This window comes from Poecile atricapillus, chromosome 2 (assembly GCF_030490865.1).
Source record: "Poecile atricapillus isolate bPoeAtr1 chromosome 2, bPoeAtr1.hap1, whole genome shotgun sequence".
In the NCBI taxonomy this organism is placed as follows: Eukaryota; Metazoa; Chordata; class Aves; order Passeriformes; family Paridae; genus Poecile; species Poecile atricapillus.
The window spans coordinates 31,271,222-31,288,983 of NC_081250.1; the positions used below are offsets into that span (position 1 = coordinate 31,271,222).

The 17,762-nt window shown below is 38.8% G+C and overlaps 1 protein-coding gene across 2 annotated transcripts in view; it reads left to right on the top strand.

Moving 5' to 3' along the window:
* Nucleotides 1–9,959: 9,959 nt before the first annotated feature.
* ABCB5 (ATP binding cassette subfamily B member 5) overlaps nt 9,960–17,762 on the top strand; it is a 35,452-nt gene continuing 27,649 nt past the window's right edge. Inside the window, exons 1-9 of one of the 2 annotated variants that reach the window (XM_058832383.1) lie at nt 9,960–10,112; nt 10,846–10,935; nt 11,943–12,030; nt 12,169–12,217; nt 13,035–13,179; nt 13,624–13,690; nt 13,842–14,033; nt 15,121–15,292; nt 16,891–17,015. In XM_058832383.1, coding sequence (XP_058688366.1) covers nt 10,887–10,935; nt 11,943–12,030; nt 12,169–12,217; nt 13,035–13,179; nt 13,624–13,690; nt 13,842–14,033; nt 15,121–15,292; nt 16,891–17,015 — 887 coding nt within the window. In that variant the 5' untranslated portion in view covers nt 9,960–10,112; nt 10,846–10,886. The remainder of the gene's footprint in view (nt 10,113–10,845; nt 10,936–11,942; nt 12,031–12,168; nt 12,218–13,034; nt 13,180–13,623; nt 13,691–13,841; nt 14,034–15,120; nt 15,293–16,890; nt 17,016–17,762) is intronic. The other variant, XM_058832382.1, reaches the window with a different exon arrangement.

Sequence of the window (17,762 nt, forward strand, 5' to 3'; positions counted from 1 at the left end):
TTAATATAGCAAACACATTTAGAGCTAAAAGTTCAGCCCTGCATGAATACAGTACAGAGTCATGATCTAGAGTTTACATCACAACAAAACCCAGGATCTGTATCTCACTAACCCCTTTAGTAACTTGAGGACTCCTCAGGCCTTTTAAAGGGCTTGCTTCACTCTCGGGACTGTAAATTGTTAAAAGATTACACTGGACAAAACATGTTCCTAAACCCTGTTCACCTGTCAGCTGAAGGACTGGGTTGGGAACTTATGGGAAACAGATGTCGTTCTAGACCCCAGAGTATGCAGATAACCAAGGTCAGCAAACACAGTTACTTCTCGAAGTGGAAGGGGGAAGAAGTAGCAAAGGGAGATTGTAGTGAGACCTGAGAGCAGGAACCACCAGCTGGCAGGAATCCTACTGCTTTTTTTTTTGAAATGCCAAAATATTTTTCCTCAGAAGAGAATGAGGCCAAGTACAAATGAATGGTCTGTCATGGGAAAAAACCTAACTACCCCAAGGCAAAACAATATTGTGACCACTTTATGAGCAGAAGCAATTCCTCTAACTTAAGAGATTTAACCCAAGTCTATAATTAGGTGATCAATTGTAATTTGCATGCAAGTATACAAGGCAGCTGCCTTCAGAAATTTTCCCCATCTCCTCTGTTCTGAGACAATTTCTTATTAATCCTTGGATGCTTTTCCCATTCATGTCCTCAGGGACCATATACCTTGGAGATATATTATGAGAGGCAATGCTAGGGGATAACTGAGATTTTCAACACCTGAGGCATGCAAAAAGAAAAAGGAACTTTTAAGAAAAGGAAAAATGTGAGCTTGAAATGAGGGAAGTGGCAATACCAGCTGCACAGACAGGTGCTGTGTCTCTCAGAAGAGAGGACAGCTAGGGTGCAGACTGGGTGGGGGAGCAGATAGGAAAAACTATGAATTAGGGAAAACTATGCTCCCAATCAACACCAGCTCAGAGCCACTCTCTCCATCTGTCAGGACTTGTCCATATATGTTATTTAAATACAAACCCCACAGTTATTTGTCTTAAGAGCTTTATTTTAGGTAGGGTTAAATGTTTTATATGTGTGTCTATCACTCTTTTTCTGCCTCTGCATTTTAACTTTCTTTTTCCTAGATTAAATAGTATCAGTGGAAGGTCACCCTCTGCACACATCTTTAAAATTTTTTTTAAACCTTCATTTTTATCTTGGCCTGTCCTGGCAAGGGAAAGATTCAGTGACATTCTCATGAGTCATGAGAAGCATGCTCAGAGAGAAGAGATGTTTACATTGATTCCTTTAGATGAAAATTACCACATTTGCTGACTCTTGGGAGCATATAAATATTTAATCAGGACATCTTCCAGTAGTAAATACATGTTATATATGTGAAGAACACCCATTTGATTTAATCATGTTATTTAAATTATATATATGTACAAAATGCTCTATTATTGGAGGGTGAAATGGTAAAGTAGAAGAGAGAGGGCCTTGCTCTCATGATTTGGCATTGTTTTGAGTACTACAAATATTTAAAAGAAAGTAATTGTCTCTTGGTTATTCCCTCAGAGAGTCTGAGACTAAAAAGTGAACTTTCTCTGTGCTGCTCACATCTTGTCCAGCACTGTGCAACACATTCAAAATGCTGTTCAGTTCAAAGAGAGGATCTTGGTTGGTGGCATCCTTGTAGTTAAGATATCTGATATTTTCTCCACATTTTTGTGTTGTGAACTGTTGATAATTCACTCTCACCTAACATTATTATGTGAGGTGGTATAGAGTGCTTGAACAAGACCTCTCGGACACAGAAAGTCTTTATTTCACACAGCTTTGTTCATCCCAGGGTTATATTCATGAAACACTGTGAAATTGTACCAGTGAAAAAATTGTGTCAGGAGTTATGTCTACACTGCTGAAAATATATGTTACCTGCAGAAGAGGTCCATGGGCTTGGTTTTAACAGCTTTTATCCATTTTGCTCAGAAATAGTCCCTCTGGACGGCCACATTTCTGTGGAATACCACTTAGCCTGAGTTTCCTTGGCATCTTGGCAGTGATATGGAAAGAAAAATCACAGAGAAACATCTTTGTAGGTCAAAGCTAAGGATATGCATTGCATTCTCTAGAATGTATCATGTCAGGGCAGAAACAAAGCCACAAGGACAATGTTCCAGGACAGCAAAAGATGGAAAGAACCAAAAGTGTTCTATAGAAATAAACTCTTGGGAGTAAACTCAGAAATAAGCTATTCCCAAAACCAAACCCCACTTTCATCTGAAAGTGAAATAACTGATGCACTCCAAAAAGACATCTGAAAATTTATATTAATTTCAATGGGCCATGTCAATGACCCACTCCAGGGTACAGACTGCATTGTGAAATGAACACCATTTGTCCACTTTCCCATCTTTCACCAATGGAAACCTTCACCAAAACTGTTACCAGCTGTTCCACAGACTCAGTTTATTGCTAAACTCTTAATGTCTTTAATCACAATACAAATTGTTTGGGATTAAACCACTTTCATTTTGTTTTACCCTTCACTATATTTATCAGCACAACAGATAAAATAGAGCTCATTAAGACCTCAGAAGACAATTTCATCTTTTCCCAATCTTCAAGGCAAAATCATTTTATCAATCTTTTCCTTGTAGACCAATTTGCTTCACTTTAAAAGGAAAAAAAAAAAAATCAATCAAAAGTCTAGACACCAAGAGTTTCATCTGCTATTTGGCCCAGTGTATTCTGTTTCTTTCTTTTGTATTGTAATCCAGTAACACATTAGATATGGAAGATACTGGATTATATTGGTTTTGCAACAGTCTTTCAGATTTTTCTAGAATTGATTGCATATTTTCCACTAAACCAAACCCAATTCCATCTGTCTTCCCTCAAGGGACACATCTCTTATATGCCTTCAGTTTCACTTTCTTCCTTAATTCCTAGCACCCACATCTGTCTTGAAACAACCAAAATTAGGCACAGCACTCCAGCTCAGGACTTGTCAGTGCTCACAGAGGAAAGACTACTCCATATGTTTCACATGTGACTCTTCTGTGCTTTTGTGAATTTTGCTTTTTTCATCCCAGATTGATGGCATTGGCTTCTATTCAGTTTTCCTTCCAGTACATCTCCCAGATGCTATTTTGCAGAAAAGCTGCCTGTAAAGTCCACCCCAGCTTCTGCTTATTGATAGATTTTTCCTACACAAGAATCTCATGCTTCTGCATGAAATGTTATTTGTGTTTCAAGCCCATAAGAAGTTTCTAATAATTACCACCTTTTTTATCCCTTTTGCCCTTAGACTGTCTTCCCATGAATAGCAATAATCCTATTGAGTAAAAATGATCATATATTCAAGCTTTCATTTATTCTGCTATCATCCCTCTCTTTCGCTAAATAATCATGAACTACAGAATGTCACCATCTCTTTTATGCAAACCTCCTTCCTTGATCTCCTGCCATTTCTCAGGATGAAATGTAGAAAGGCTCACGTTGAGTTACTGCTTTTGACTCTTGAAAGAAAATTCTGTTCCTGCCACTTTCCAAGAATTTAAGGGACATTTTTTACCTCTCATCTCTCTTGCCTGATACCCTTGCCTCTCCTGAACCGATAGCTGAAAACTCATTGTTCTATCTTTCTCCTGATACAGGACAGAAGACCCTAGAATTAATGACTTGCTTACGTAAGAAAGTTCCTCTTCCCTTTTCCTTTCTTTCCTCTCTGTGTTTCTGAAATATGTGTATAACAACATCCAATCCCCTGAACTATCTCTATTAATCTTTACTGGCTTAAGTCACCATTTTCATAATGTATGAAATTTTCTTGTTCAAGGCAGACAAAGTTTTCAGCAGAATGACTGCTTTCTTGGCTTGATATGATCTTACTACTTATCTCACTCTATTACTTAGAAGGAAAAAAGAATAAAAAGTCTCTATTTTATAAAAAGCAATTAATCACATTGGTTTGACTTTTTCTTTTTCTTTTTCTTTTTCTTTTTCTTTTTCTTTTTCTTTTTCTTTTTCTTTTTCTTTTTCTTTTTCTTTTTCTTTTTCTTTTTCTTTTTCTTTTTCTTTTTCTTTTTCTTTTTCTTTTTCTTTTTTTTTTCTTTTTCTTTTTCTTTTTCTTTTTCTTTTTCTTTTTCTTTTTCTTTTTCTTTTTCTTTTTCTTTTTCTTTTTCTTTTTCTTTTTCTTTTTCTTTTTCTTTTTCTTTTTTTTTTCTTTTTTTTCCATTTTCTTTTTTCTCTTTTCTCTTTTCTTCTTTCTTCTTTCGTTTTTGTTTTTTTAAGGCAAGAAGAATTATAGTAATTCTGCCGAATTCTTCACGTTTATCACTTAAGTGTCTCCCTAAACAGTCCTGATAACTTCACAGGAGAGAATAAAATGCATTTCCTTGTTCTTTATTCTTTGAGAAAATGTGTTCTACAGAGAACTTGTAAAGCTATTTCAGCATTAATGAATTCTTGCAAGTTTCTCTGTTTAGAAACTGTTATAAATAAATAGTTATCTTTGATGATACTGTTTAGTTAAAAGAATCAGATGTGTTCCTGTTCCGCAGTTTCTGGGAAACCACAAATAATGGTTTTGCTTGGTTACAACATTAGGACTTTTGGACAACATAGCTCAGTCATTCTCAGAAAGTTCAAGTGTTGGGACATATTTCTTTATCTGATTTTTCATTCTTCTGACATTCACCTCTACTCAGACCTTCTCCCTCCACTGCATCAAATCTCCACTAGCTCAGCAGTTGCCAATGTTACAGCAGAGTAACTATAACGTTGTTTCAGTTTGGAGAACTACTACATTTAGATGGCTGCCTCCTTTGATAAACCACTCCATTTATGCCCACCAAAATCCAGTCTCCTAATTCCAAGTACTGTGCCATGACTACAGCTACTCCCAGTGATTACTAATAGTTTTTCTGTTGAGCTTCAGTACATATGTCACTGTACTGCTGTGGATATATGGGAGGGGATTATAACCAATGGCCCCCAAACCCCACAATAGCAGTTTTCCATTTTTAGTCTGATTGCCAGCAAAAAAAAAAAAGAGAAACCAGGACTTTCTTATCTTAAAGTGATTCTGTCAAGTCCTTTCTGGCAGAATCTCAGGCTGCATAAGCAAAAATCACAAAGCAACAAAAACCAAAGTGCAACATGGTCTTTTATAGGTCCTCCCTGTGAATTACAAGCCAGCATAAAACACGAAGATGATCAGCTGTAATTAAGATAGTGGGTCAGATACTAGACCTGACTTCCTACATATGGTTTCTGTGTGCAGTCTTGTTGGGGTTCTTCTGGTCTGTTGGAGAAATCAAAAAGTGGTAAGGAGCTATAATGCCTGTATAATACAGTACACCTTCTTTGTATTTGACTGTCATTTCGAGGAAATGTTTCAGTAAAGCTGGGTGCCACCTGGTCTTGCATACCATGCTTTGCATTATTTTCAGGGTTAATGGTTTTCTTGGGGAAACAAGTCCTCATTTTCAGTTTGTGTAACAGGGGATTTCTGGTAGGATGTTTTGTTTGCTTGTTTTTAATAATGTGCTTAAGGATAATAGTTTTTTAAACTAGATACATTTTCTAGTCTGCTATGGCTCATGTTAAATAATGACATTTGATTGTGTTTAATGTTGCTCTTCCTGTCAGTGACAACATTTGGACAGATGAACCAAACACATGGAGATATGGGTGTATGTTGGCTGTTTGGAATAGAATAGTTTTCAGATGCATACAGTATTTTCCAAATATAGATTCCAAATATTTTTGGATAAAAGAAGAATATTATTTCTTCTCCAAATGACATTATGATATTTTTATCATAATATGTTCATCTCAAAATTACAAAGGTAAAATTGTAAATGACAATTTTTTGTGTTGCTCCTCTCCCTTCAATTGATGGGATTGTTTTACATATGTATTTTAGTCCATAATTTTTTCTTCTGCAAAAATATCAGAATATGCTGATTTATTTTTTACTTAAGCATACAGTGGTTAGCTGTAACTAGACTATGAGTCCATGTTTCTCAGGAGGTTTGATGGGGAATATTTTTCCAGGAGACCATTTCTTATTCCTTCTTTTGTTCATTTTCTATTTAATCTCTTTGTTTATAGCTTGGGTGGGCTTTTCCCCCTTTGAAGATGTTCATTAACTTGCATAGAGCATAGCATCCCTTCCAAAGGAAGAAATGGGGAAAGAAGGGAGAGAAAAGGAAACAAATTCCTGCTCAACACCCCGTGATTCTTTTTTCTGCATGATCGGTTCTTTGCCCTGCTCTTCTCTCACACCCTTTTTGAACCAACTTTTCTATGCAGGGGAACTCAGGCTCTTCCTTGCCAGGCCTGTGGAGGGTCGACCAATGGATCTGAAATGTGATTGACACTTCAGTGTTACTGTGTGTGAATAACTGATACTGAAGCCTTGAAAAATTAATGTTTTGGAGAGATTAAACACTCCCTAGCTGCCAGTGATGCTGAGTATGACGTGTGAGTATTTCACAGCTCTGAAATAGAGTCCTAGTGACTTTTTTGGGTTCATGCTACCTTCATGCTCCTACTTTGCTATCTATGTGCTCTCAGTCCTACACCAGGAGTTTGCTTTCCAGGTGAGATGTCCCTCTGTCTACAATTTTATATGCAAAGATAGTTTCTTCTGAAAATAATAGTTTATGAGCAGTTTAAACAAAAAAACTGTTCTTTGGTAAGGAGATGTTCTCACTCTCATTGAGATGAGTAGGAAGAAAACCTGTTACCTTTGGTGAAGGAAATACTCCATAAAACTGTGAAGCCTGAGGCTGGAATAGTGAAGTGATTTCACCTTGCTGCTCTGTCTCTTCCAAAAATCTGTAAATTTATATTCTTCATGGCAGCAGAAGCCAAAAGCCTTCTTAATTTTTTTAAACAGAGAGGAGATGTGCATGTGCATAATGCAAGCTTAACACTGAGGCATAGAACCATTTAGGTCTGAAAACACCTAAAGACCTCCAAGATCATTGGGCACTGTCAAGTCCACCACTCAGCCATGTCCCTATGTGCCACAGCTGCAGATGTCTTAAATATCTTCAGGGGTAGCGACAAAACAATTTCGCTGGGCAGCCTATTCCAATGCTTGACAACATTGGTGAAGATATTTTTTCATAATATTGAAACTAAACTAAACCTCCTCTGGCACAATAGAAGGCCACTTCCTCATCCTGTCACTTGTTATTTGGGAAAAGAGGCAGATGCACACCTTGCCACAACCTCCTTTCAGGTAGTTGTAGAGAAAGAGAAGGCTCCCTTCTGCTTCTTTTTCTCCAGGCTAATATAAATTACATATATATATTCATATAAGTAATATAAAATATAAGTAAGTAATATAAATCCTAGGTAATGCTAATGAGATTAAAGAGTACTAAAATGTCACAGGTCTGACATGCAAGAGTTTAACTCAACCTGAACATACAGGGCTCCAGTGGGAAGGAGACAATAATACCCAATAATGCATTTTCTTCTGAGGTTCTTTCAAAGCATCATGACCAATGAGTGCAACATAAATATAATCTGAATACTGAGTGGGAGGTGAACAAGGGAAGCTTAAATTAGGCCATGTCTTGAACTTCTTACTTGAGAAAAATTTCAGCTGAGTAACTCAATTAAATATCTGGGGGTCCTCTTTGGGATACCAACAAAGTACTCAGAGTGAATGGAAGAACAGCTAGGAGTTTATATATCATAAACCCTATGCATTACTGAAAGTAAATTATATAAATTAAAATATGTACCATTGGGCAAGCTGAATAACTGATATTTTTAAGCTTGTTCAGAAAACCTGATTTGTTTACCTGATTTCTTCAGGAAGGGTAGAAAAACAACCATATCAACAAAACCAACCACCACCCTCTCAACCCTCTCAACCCCAAAAAAAGAATCAGTCTAATTTCTGAAAATAATTTAAAACAAAAGAATCCCACACAAATTGTGGGGAAGAGGTGAGCACCAAACGAACAAAACCTGTTGCTTAGCTTCTCTAAAAACAATTTTGAATTTAGCTGGGTTCATGAGTTAGTTGTCATGTTATTTATAAGTGGAATAGAAAAGCCTTTATTTAATAACATTAATGACATTTCTTAGCTGAAGTTCACCAGCATATCTTCAGTCTTATTTGAAATTTTCCAAGTGCAGTGATGCAATTTCCCCAAATGTGGCAGGACCTTGCAGATAACTTTCCCAAATCTGAATGTTTCCCTGGACAGGTGACTCTTCAAATACCCCTTCATCTTGTTGGAGTCTGAGATACAGACTGTGTGCCCTTGTTTTTAATATTTAGTTCTAAGATTCAAGAAAACACTGAGTTTCCTATAATATGAAATTCATGAGCATGTTTTCATGGTGATACAGGAAAACAAATGCTAAAGTTAGATAAGAAAGGTAAGTGTGTAAATTAGAAAGTTTCTTAAATCACTGGGTGAAAAAAATAGTTTAGAGAACAGGAGACAAGATAGAGGATTTAGGGTGTTGTCCTTTGTCCTTTCTTCTTTCTTCTTCATGTTCTTCTCCTAGAAGTTTTTGGGTAATAGTAAGTGATTGGATAGAAAATGCCACAGTGCATCACAGAGGTGATGGGTCATTGGGTCATTAAGAAAAATAATATACGTGTCTATTGTTAATTGAGTAAAAATAGGTATAAAGATAAAAGAACTGCGTAGTTCGGGGCCATTTTGTGTATCAGACATGAAGTGTGCCACAAGGCCTTGTTTGTACCATCAGAAGAAAGAAATGTGCCAAATTACAAAGATTAACCTTGTAACCAGCCTGGAGAGACCTGTTAAGTTTTGTAAGGATCCTTCAATAAACATGAGAAACAAGATTCTAACGAGCTCGGGAGTTTTCTTCCAATCATAAAGATTGAGATAAGTGGAACTCCCCACGAGGGAAGATCCCAGAAGAATTCAGCCCAAAAGAGGCTGAGAGACTAGAGAAAAGTTGTATCCACAGAGAATTAAGCCCAAAGGAGGCAAGGAAAGGGAAATTACACATCTCTGCTTAGCAGCTGAGTTTTCTTGATTTAAATTCTTCTGGTTTTAGTGATGGTGAGACTCCGTGTCCAGCTCTGGGCTTCTCAGTACGAGAGAGACACGGAGCTTCTGGAGCAGGTGCAGTGTGAGGCTCTGAGGATGAGGGTTCTGGAGCAGGTGCAGTGTGAGGCTCTGAGGATGAGGGTTCTGGAGCAGGTGCAGTGTGAGGCTCTGAGGATGAGGGTTCTGGAGCAGGTGCAGTGTGAGGCTCTGAGGATGAGGGTTCTGGAGCAGGTGCAGTGTGAGGCTCTGAGGATGAGGGTTCTGGAGCAGGTGCAGTGTGAGACTCTGAGGATGAGGGTTCTGGAGCAGGTGCAGTGTGAGACTCTGAGGATGAGGGTTCTGGAGCAGGTGAAGTGTGAGGCTCTGAGGATGAGGGTTCTGGAGCACCTCGCTCATGAGGAAAGGCTGAGGGAGCTGGTTCTGTCTAGCCTGAGTGATCTCATCTACGCCTGTGACTATCTGGTGCCAAGAGGGCAGAGTGTCTCTCCTCAATGCCAGGCAATAGTGCAAGAGGCAACAAGCAGAAACAGGTACACAGAAAGTTCCACCCGAAAATGTGGAAGAATTTCTTTGTTGTGCTGGTGACCAAGCACTCTAACAGGTTTTCCAGAGAGGCTGTGGAGTACTCTTTTACTGGGACTATTCAAAACACACCTGTACGGATCAATCCTAAATTATGTGCTCTAGATAACTCTGCCGGAGCGGGGAGGTTGGGCCGGATGACATCCAGTGTTGCCCTTCTAATATTAGCGGTTGGGTGAGCCTCGGGAAGGAGGCGATGCTCCGGCGAGGGGCTGATGGGCTCTCCGTGCGCGCTTTGCAGCTCCGAGACCTACGGGCGGCAGAGGGCAGGAGCCGGCCAGCATCCCTCTGCAGGCCCCTCACCCTGGGCGGTTCCGCCCGGCTGCGGCACCGACCTTCACCTGCAACCCGAGCCGGGCGGAGCCGGCACTATAAAGGCCAGGGCGGGGACCGGAGCCCCGCTCTGCAGGGACCGGTCTTCGGGGCTGCAGCCAGCCACCCACGCGTGCCAGAGTCTGAGTGGGCTGTGGAGGTGAGCTGGAATAACCAGAGGGGAAAAGCACAGTTAGAAATCGGACAGGGTGCTCGTTGGTTTTGTTTGGGTTTGGGGGGCTTTTTTTTTTTGGTGTTGTTTGTTTGTTTGTTTTTGGTTTTGTTTTTTTTTCTTATCTGAGGCTGATTAGGCGTTTTCTCGTCCATGTTGTTTTAGGTTTCATCAGATTCATGTGTGGCTTTTTGCTTGGGATTTTGTTGTTGTTTTCCTTGTTTGGCTTTTTTAACTAGTATATTTGATAGATCAAGAAGAAAAGTCTCGGCAGACTTAGAGCATCAGTCATTTACTGCCTCTAAATGCATCCTAGTACCACATGAAAGAACAAGTTCGTGTCTTTATCATTGCACTCCCAACCACGTTATTTAGTTCTGTTCATTTAGTTCTAATCAAACTTGAGGCAATGAGAGAAATCATCTAGTCTGTAATAGAGAGTTTACAACAACCTTTATATGAGTGATTTAGCATAAAAGACTACTAAGACATCCTACTGACCTAAGTTTCCCAGTAATAGTGTGTATTGTTCTTAATGTCTCATTAGTAGTTCTTTTTTTCATGCTGTTACTTATTTTATTTTCTTTTTAGTCTTTCCATTTAAGTAGAATAATGTTGAACCCAAAATGTGATGTGTCATAGAAAAACCCACAGATGTGAACTCTTTCAATATTTACTTAATCAAAGTGTTTTCTTGGGGGGGGGGGGGGGTTTATTGCAGATTCTAATTAATGTGACTCTCTCATAAGCATACAGCAAACAATGAAGGACTATTCTGCAAATTCCACAGCAAAGGACCTCGCTGATCCTGGTAAGAGGGAGCTCCACATGTGTGCTTGAAAAATATATTCCATAGGTTTGAATCTAAAGAGCATTATAAAGCTCTCCTGATTGTTATAGTTGTTTTGTAGGAGATAACATGATGAGTTTCCTACATATCAGTGAATTAAAGCCACGCCTATAAAACATTTTTCGCATGAATCATTCCATCAAGTTCAACAAAATTAATTTACATTGGTAAAACTGCTCGGGGGGGTCCTAGCCTGAGCATGAAAATTCTCCTGAGGTAAGCCGTGGAAGCTGGAATAACATTATTGCTGTCAAAGGGTTGTCTAAAATAACTGTTGTAGGCCAGCTATCAGTAAAATATTATGTAGAAAACTCTTCATTGTGAGTTAGCAGCCAAAGTTAAGGTAAATTGGGAGTGGCTGGTATGGGGAGCAGCTTTTCTCCTCTTTTTTATTTTCAGCTGGCTCCCCACTCTGGCTACTCTTCTGTTTCTTCATATATTTATTACGTCTCATTTTATGCATTTAACTTCCTGGGTAGGATTATGCTTTCATATATCTTTCTGAAGCCCCCAGCACAAAGGAAATGGGGCATGCAACAGCTACGGCAAGAGAATAGTGAAGATGGTTGTTAGAGTCAAGGGCATGATTCTTTAGTTAACTACCATCTATTCTGTGTTAGCTACAGCAATTACAACCCTCACTATAAGCAATTCCACTCATTCCATAAGGACTTCTAATTTGCATTTAATTGTTTGAAGGAAGAATGAACTTTTTCTTTTAGTTTTTGATAATCTTTCTGTATAAATATATTTTAATTATAAAAATGAAGTTGTTCCCATCTCAGAAATGGACATGTAAGCTTTTTCTGGGAATAAAGATGAACTGAAGAGAAAAAGCCTGGTGAATTTTTCTTGAAACTTCCTCCCAAGAACATGAGAAAAAACTAGTCTAGAAAAAAACTAGAAAGACACAAGAAAGCATAATAATCCATCTATTGTATTACTAAAAAAAGTGTTTTTATTCACAGAATCTGGAAGCAAGGGGTGTGATGATACTTCTTTACCACATGAAGAACATGTAGAACAAAGTGACCAGTCAAAGCCCAAAAAGAAAAGGTAGGTTGTTTTTTTTTTTAACTTAGTGTTAACTGGGTGTATGGGAAAGTCAGAGGGGCAGGGGAGGGAGGAGAAAAGTTTAATACAGGTTTGCTAAAAAATCCCTTATCTTAATTAGTCTTTTGTACTTTACTCTAGGAAGGAAGATGAGAAGCCAGAGAAACGACTTGTTGGCATTCTTGAATTGGTTAGTGATCTATTTAATGGTCTGCTTTGTACTTTATTTGGTATTGTGAGCTGTTTGACTTACAATTCGTAGGCAATCGAAAATTGGAGAAGAAGCCTGAAGACTATTGATTATGGACCTGCTCTCTGAGAACCAGTAAACACCAGTTTTGTGTCATTTTTCTATAGGACATCTATTCTCAAACAAAAATAGCTCTTGCATGTTGACTTTTTTACTGTGAAACAAAAAAAGTTTTATTCTTCTCTGGTTTATTCTGTGTGTATTTACGCTTTGAGATGGTTAGGCCAGTTAGGAATAAAATGCTCCAGTTTCAGATTAACCACATCCCAGGATATCTGTAGCAGTTTAAATTCACATCCTTTTTTAAACAAAACCAAGCTTCAGGGATAGACAAGTTTCAAGATACGATCTATCTCTGCTGAAAATGTTTTCTATTGGTAGGTATAAGTCAAGTGCTGGTCAATAACTCACTCTTGTTTGCATTATAGAGGTATTATCTTAGTAAATATGCAACTAAATGGAACACAAAATATATTCTACAAAGATTGTTATCACTTGCAAATTTGTAATTTTTTTCCTGACTGGGAATCTGTGTCCTGCCAGTATTCTCTTAGCAGCCCGAGTACTGATTTAAGGATATGTTGGACTACTACAGAATCTTTATGTACTGAGTTTAGCTTCAGCTGGAGTATTGCTACTTAGAATATGTGGCTGAAGCATGTTCTGTAAGTCCACTGTACTGCAGCCAATGCATGAACTGTCAGGTGTAATGTCCCTTTTTTCTCTTTTTTTGTTTTTCTTTTTAATGCTTACGTAGTTTTGCTATGCTGATGGGGTGGATGTCCTGTTGATGATAGTTGGTTTGGTCGCAGCGGCTGCAAATGGTACTGGAATGCCACTTATGATCATTGTCTTTGGAGAGATGACAAACAGCTTTGTGCTAAGTGGCATGCAATCCAATGGTAAAAAGTTTAAATTAAATTTCTCTGCATATTGATTGTGTTTTGCTACTGAGGCTAAGATTCTTTTTTTCCCTCAGATTATACACTGGTACTTATCTAAGGCAATGTATTATGAGCAACACTCATCCTGCTGGAAATAACCCAGTCATTTCAATCCGTCTTTAATGGCTAGACCAGGGCAAAACCAAAGCATTGGATATGCACTTTATGAATGGACTTTGACTTTGTTGAGATAGTAAGGAATATGACCCCCCTCAGTTATCAGGCATTAATTACTTAAAAATAAATGTTTTTTTGCCAAATCATTTTGTGTTTAAGTTTGTACTGTATACCCCACTTGCAAAATATAAAATATTCCCAAACTGAAAACCCCATATTGCCATGAATCAACAGCTCTATATAACACTTCCGCAAATATTCCTGCTTTTAATTTCCCCTTCACAGATACTTCAGTAAACACTTCCAGCTGCCCATCAAATCCAGGCGTGGATATAGAAGGTGAAATGACAAAGTAAGGATCTGTAATTATATATGCCTTTCCAATAATGCATCACAGGCTTCAGTATTTACTTTGCTGTGATTGACTAGTTGCTTCTCTGTGTGTCTAACCTTTCTCATTAGATACAGTGGGGTCATGTGGGCTTTTTTTTTCTTTATCCCAGGTTTGCTTACTACTTTGTGGCAATTGGCTTTGCTGTGTTTATCCTGAGCATGATCCAAGTGTGGACATTTTTGGTTGCTGCTGCAAGGCAAACTGCAAGAATCCGGAAGATGTTCTTTTTTGCAGTGCTCCATCAGGAGATGGCTTGGTTTGATACTACCCAGATAGGAACACTGAACACCAGACTGACAGAGTGAGGGCTCTGGTTTTTTTTATTTTACACACAGACACACACCCCCAAGTAAGGCATTTAAAAAAAACCTGACATTAATCTCAGCAGAACAGCCTAAAGAGAGTAAAAAAAAAAAAAAAAAAAAATCCACCAAACCTAAAGTATGAAATACTACAGCTCAAAGTGAGGAATTCATTATCCTTTTTCAGCTATGTGTATTGGAAGGGGTTTTTTCATTAAATGTCTGACACTGGCTCTCTGAAGCCCATGAAGTACATGTCAGCCACTGCTAAACAAACTCTGTCTCCACCTAGTTTGTAAATGCCAAAAGCTGGCACTGAATTGAATGGAAATGAGCTTATACTTGCACCTGGTCAGAACTCAGGCAGTATTCTATCTAGCCAGTTAAAGTCTTTGCAATTTTTCCATAAACTTAAATAGATTTCAGGATGAGGACTGTAATGGTCATGTGCTATGGAATTATATATATAAGCACTATTTTTAAAATTATTTTTCTGGATTTTATAGTATCTTTGGACAATTATCTGTCCTGGAAAACATAAAAGAAGCTTAAATGAAAGCTCTCCACTCTAATATCTGTATGTTCTGGGAAGAAAAAATAAGGAAGAAAATTTGTATGAAAAATGGAGCTTATTCCAAATAATGGTATGATGGAATGGAGGTAGCTCTTCACCTGAGTCAGTAGCCAAAATTATGAACATAAAATGCATCAGAGAGCTGAGCAGAAGAAATTATTTAGGGATTGGTCATGTTGGGTGAAGAGGCTGCTTGATTTACTTATTGTTCCATTTGGATGCCAGATGAGGAAACTAGGTCATTGGTGTCCTAGTGACATGGCATAGAAACAGCAGAGAATATTGAGAATACAGAAAATGAGTTCTTAAAAATAGGTTTTTGCTGTGTTTAGGCCGCAGAAGAACCTGATGGTACAGTTCAGTAGCCATGGTTAAAAATTTTCTTTTGCTGGTTAGGAAATGACAAAGCTCCTGAAATGAGGCCACATAGCATGTAAAGAAGTGGGGGGAGGAAGTCACAATATGAGGCATTCTGAACTAACAGATTTTTTTATTATTATTGTTATTCAAAGTGACATCAACACCATCCGCGAAGGCATGGGCGACAAGATCAGTATCTTTCTGCAGTTTTTTTCCACGTTTGTGTCAGGGCTTATTATTGGATTCATCTATGGCTGGAAGCTGGCATTGGTGGTTACGTCAGTCAGCCCACTTCTTGCTGCATCAACAGCAATTTGGTCAACTGTAAGTGTGTGGGGATTTATAAATAAACCAGACAAACCTTACAACACTTATGCACAGAAGAGGGGGGAGAATGGGAGCAACCTAGTGTGATTTCTAAGTCAGCAGGTTGGCCCCACTCTTACTTTGAGTTCTGTTCCTCCTGTAGCCTTTCTCTGGGTTCCCAAGCACACCTGTAAGGTGTGTTCCTCCTGTCTGCATAGCCTGTCCTCATGCCATGTTGCAGGAGGATAATCTGCATCCGAACATCTTTCTGGCACAGCAATTTCCTCATGGCAAGCACCAGGGAAACCCTTGCTTTTCCCTCCTAGCATAAATACCTTTCAGCCTCTTTCTATCTGCACATGCATATATCAGAACTCTTGCAAATAATTTACCAAGTTTCATGCAGTGTACAGACTAGATATATACAGCTATGCAGATACATAGAGCTGCTGAAAACTGAAGTGATATAAATCAGTGAAACGGCTGGAGAGGTTTCCCTTTCAGACAGGAAAACTTTGTCCCTCTATGCACTGTTTAGCCACATTAATGTTGATGGCTCATACTGCTGAGTAGCTATTTATATGGTTTTATGGGTTTTTTCCTACATGAAGCATTACAGAAAAGCTAAGAAATAGACTGTTAGAGGTTGTAATGTGACTGACTTGCTTACTTCAATGTCTGCTGGTGCTCTAGTGTGTGAACACCTCAGAAACTCAGAGCAGCTAGGGTACTTCCTTCACTCTTCCTAGTGTAGTCTGTAGGCTGTCCTCATCTTGGGAGGAAAGTGGATTAGTGTCTTGGTTTAGGGTAAATTTGGGAGAGAACCTCCAAATGGGGTGGCCCCTCCCCCCAACTGGCTCAGGAAAGGAGATTTCTTTGGAGAGAAGTGGAAAAAAACTGTTTACTTAATAGAAATTGAATAATATTAAACAATAAAACCTCTTGCTGTTCGATGAAATGGCAAATCCAGGAAGAAAAGTCCTTTTCATGTGGTGTAGCTTGGTTCACTCAGGTTCTTATCAGTCCCTCCGGCGCCGGAAAGTGCCGAGGCCCAGGCCCCAGTGGGCCACAGGCGTGAGCTTCCGGGCTTTGTTTGGGATTTTTCAGCCCAGAGTAGGTTTGAACAGATCTAAGGAGAAAAAAAAGTCCAGGGAACTCTTCTGCCTCAACTAGCTAAAACTAACTAACCATAAAAGAGAAGCTCTGTCCTGCTGTCCATCTGTGCTGCTGACAGCACAGTCCAGGAGCAGGATGCGGGGGAGTGATGTTTTCTTTCAACACAAACTGTGTGCTTCTTCTTCCCCCCTTCACTATCAGAGCCAGTCTGAAAGGTGCAGAACTTAATATATAACATAAACCAGGTGATTTGGGATACAAACATCATAAAGTCACCCCAGGACAATAGGGAAGGAAGCTCACCTGATATTTGTGTAGCCTTTGCTTGTAATGAAGAGACAATGATAAACTGAAGTCTATTCGAGGGAAATTCAGGCTATGATCCCCCAGAGATTGCTAACATCTGATCTTGTGCACCTTGTGTGATTGTTCTTATTCACCAAGACAGTGTGCATATTATTTCAGAAGGTTGCAATAACAGCTGTTTTTAAACTTTTCAGCTCCTGGCATCCCTAACTGCTAAAGAGCTGTCTGCTTACGCCAAAGCAGGAGCTGTGGCCGAAGAAATTTTGACAGCAATCAGGACTGTTGTGGCTTTCAATGGACAGCAGAAAGCATTAGAAAAGTAAGTTTTTAAATTAATAATTATATTTAAAATATGGAAGGAAATTTAGTTGTGGAATTGGTTTGTGGGGACATTTTTATTTTTTTTTGGAGGGGCAGAAGGATGCGATTCTCCTTAGTGTCATTTTGTGTTTCTATAAGTGGACAAATCACCTGAAAACAAAGGTGTGCAAATAGATCTAGTCAGTGAATAAAGGCTATTTGGTGTTGTCTCTGCAGCATAGATGAAAATTTCTCCTTAGGTTGAGATCTGGGGTTGAACTGAATGTGAAAGTGGTGGGAAGGTTACCTTTACCTAGGAGTCAGATGCAGCAAAGCATGCAATCTGCTTATCTTCTAGGGCATTTGTGCTACTGCTCTGATCTTTGATTACTGAGCTTATTTTTAAACTACGCTGGATAACAGCCTTGGGTAAAATCACATTAGTGGCTTTTACAATGATTTGCAAATAACATGTGTAGCTGCCCAGTGTTGGCCCTAGTCACATGTACAAGGTGAAATGATTGTGGCTGATCAAAAACTTATTGACATGCATATCAGATAACTCAATAAGCATAAGCAATACATTTTTTCATACAAATACAAGGCATCACTGATTCTATGCAGTTGGGAGAGGCAAAGCAGATTACCTGATCCATATGACTTATGAAACCCTTCTACCTTTTTCAACTCATGTTAGCCTTCATCTTGTGCAAAATTTACAGGGTGGTGTCAACCCTAGCTTAGGATCCTACAGCCTGTTCCTGCA